Source organism: Cyphomyrmex costatus, unplaced genomic scaffold, assembly GCF_001594065.2.
Source record: "Cyphomyrmex costatus isolate MS0001 unplaced genomic scaffold, Ccosl1.0 scaffold523, whole genome shotgun sequence".
NCBI lineage: Eukaryota > Metazoa > Arthropoda > Insecta > Hymenoptera > Formicidae > Cyphomyrmex > Cyphomyrmex costatus.
This window is the reverse complement of record NW_017279464.1, coordinates 24,478-27,402: the sequence shown is the minus strand read 5'-3', so window position 1 is coordinate 27,402 and position 2,925 is coordinate 24,478. Positions and strand designations below refer to the sequence as shown.

The window sequence follows — 2,925 nt, the reverse complement described above, 5'->3', positions numbered from 1 at the left end:
GTGCTCGATCTGCACTTAATGACGATACGGGCACCTTATTTCACATTTTCATGAGTTATCTGTTTACCAAATATCACTACATCACATATCAAAACGATGGATTATTAATTGAAAAACGTAATAAATATTGTTTTCAGAGATAAATTACTTGAAATTTCTGATTAATTACATATAAGTCTTAAAGTGGTCACAAACAGGGTCATGGTCGCAAACTGGGACATTTACCATATAGCTTTAATATTCAAAATTATAATTTTCTTATTATAAATGTATGTGACATTGTAATAGCATTGTGAAGGTTCTTTGAATGATACGAGGTCAAGTTAATAAGTTTTTAGAAAAATATAGTAAAATACATTTTTTTTTATCGATTCATTTTTATTTCTCGAAATAGCTTAATACATCTGATCCAACGATTCTTCAACTTTTTCAAGCCGTCCAAATAATATGATTTGTTCAACCTTTTAAAATAATAAGCCTCCGTTTCGGCGATGAGCTGCTCTCTGGTGATGAATCTCTTTCCTCCAAACCATTTCTTCAGGTTTGGAAACAGAAAGTAGCCGCAGGGGGCTAAATTTAACAAATATTGGACGGAAAAGCAATTTGTAACGGAATTCGTTGAATTTGGCCATCAGTGCCGGGCACGTATAAATCCGTGCATTGTCTTGATGTAAGAGCAGTTTCTTCTTCGCCAAATGGGGACGTTTTTTCTTTAAAATGTTGAAACGATCCAATAAGGCTGTGTAATAATCACCATTGATCGTTTGCTTCGATGGAAGGTAATCGATATGAATTATATCGCGTGAATCCCAAAAAATCTGTAGTAATCACTTTTCCAGCTTCACGGTCTCTGCCTTCTTCTTCGGAGCTGGTTCACCCAGTGAAGTCCATTGTTTTGACTATTCCTTCGTTTCGAGTGTGAAGTAATGGATTCATGTTTCGTCCACAGTAATTAGTCGAAGCAAAAATTCATCTGAATAATGTTGAAACATCTTCAAACATTGCTTTAAAATTGTCACACGGTCGCATTTATGGTCCACAGTGAGCAAACGCGACACCCATTTTACCGATAGCTTTTTCATATTCAACTGTTCGTGCAAAATTGAAATCACTGTTCCATGTGATATACCTATGGCCTCAACAACAAGCTCGCACACTTTTCCTCGTCGATCAGTTAAAACAATATCGTGGACTTTATCGATGATTTCTGGCGTAGCAGCCTCAATTGGACGTTCCGAACGAGATGCATAACATGTGGATATACGACCAAGTTTAAATTCATTCACCCAATTGTATACAGTCGCAAACGCTGATGCAGATGTGCTATGAACATTATCGAACTCGGCTTTGATTTCTTTTGGCGTTAAATCTTTCATATGTATAGATGTTTAATCCCTGCAAAACTCGTTTTTTTTCCATTTTGCAAAAAATGCAAAGGTTAATTATTCGCTTAAATCGTCTACAGAAATGAAACCTCTCGATGAATTCCGCTCAAAATTTGATCAAGTGAAAGATGTTACTTGTCAAAAAGTAATGTGACATGACACTAAGGGTGCCCTCTGTCTGATTTTCTCATTGACTTGTTCTCGCAAACTGACATAGCGTACATACATGTGAAATTGTTTAAAATTTCGACATATAACAAATAATTTTTGCCGATTAAGAGACTCAAGATTTCAAGATTAAATGTATCTAATTCTAATCGGACATGTTGCAATTGAAAATTCTATCATTAGTATTATACAATTGCGGTATCAATATTATGATATAATTTAGATTTATTATTATGATTTAAATTTCGGTAATACTATAACTGAAAGTTTATTTGACATAAGAGTTTTAAGACATTTATTAGCGCCATGACGTCTGCACAGTGATGTTTACGTCACATGAACCGTTCGATTTTTTGTGCGTCTTTATTCTCTTGGAAAAATGTCACTACAATGTCGATCTATACAAAATACTTTATTTGTAATTTGCTCTAAAAACATATATAAAAAAATGAGAATTGGTCAACATAAATAATCCTGGTAAAAGTGGTAAATAAACTTCCGAAAAAGACCAACACCTGATTGCCATGAATTTCAGCAAAAACACTCCAAATAACGTCAAACAATCACTCTTAAGCGAATTTTTACCGATAAAATGGTATAATGCCAAAAATGTTTGTGTAAACTTACGTACTATCTAAATGTACCGTTACATAGCTCACTATAAACTACTTTCGAGAGATTATATTAATCCTGACTTCCACAAAACCTACTCCATGTTCATAAAGAAAACCCATGGTGGGGAGGGAGTGATGGTACCCATTTCACGTAGAAATCAATGTACCCCTCAATCAGGAAATAGATGAGGTAGAAGTCGCTTCGCGTGGAAGTTATGGGCCCCTTAAATGAGGGAGAGAATCGCTTTTCGTGGAAGCCGTAACCCCTTAGCAGATAAAAACGTAGTATATTAATAAAATAATAAGTACGAACTTTTATAACTTTATAAAAACATTTCTGGCATTAAGGCTTCTTGTCGGTGAAAATCCAGTTAAGAGCATTCATTTGACGTCATAGGTTGCAGCATAATCATGATTTTGAATGGAATAATGTGAAAATTTTGGATAGTGAAAATTTTTACCATAAGCGTTTAATATCGGAAATGCTTTATATTAAATCTCAAAATAATGGTCTGAATTTAAAAACTGACACAGAAGGTCTTGATCAGGTATACGCGGATATTTTAGATAAATTGTCAACATCAATTTGACCTAAGCCTTTTCGTTTTGTTATTTTTTAATTTAACGGTTCCTCATTGTATCGTCTTTTACTGTCGAATACGGACGCATATTTATTACAGTCAGTCTTTCTAGTATGATTAAATTGTGAATTTAATTATGAAATAATGTTTTTGTCTACCAACTATACTGGGAGGCTT

The 2,925-nt window shown here is 34.1% G+C and overlaps 1 protein-coding gene across 1 annotated transcript; it reads right to left on the bottom strand.

The window, feature by feature from the left end:
• Window positions 1-932: 932 nt before the first annotated feature.
• Window positions 933-1,376, bottom strand: LOC108778872 (putative uncharacterized protein FLJ37770). The gene has a single exon (XM_018546182.1). The coding sequence runs from the start codon at window positions 1,374-1,376 to the stop codon at window positions 933-935; it is 444 nt and encodes a 147-aa protein (XP_018401684.1).
• Between the last annotated feature and the right edge of the window lie 1,549 nt (window positions 1,377-2,925).

Excerpts from the sequence above, each read along its gene's own strand:
- LOC108778872 (XM_018546182.1), bottom strand. The coding sequence starts at position 1,376 with ATGAAAGATTTAACGCCAAAAGAAATCAAAGCCGAGTTCGATAATGTT.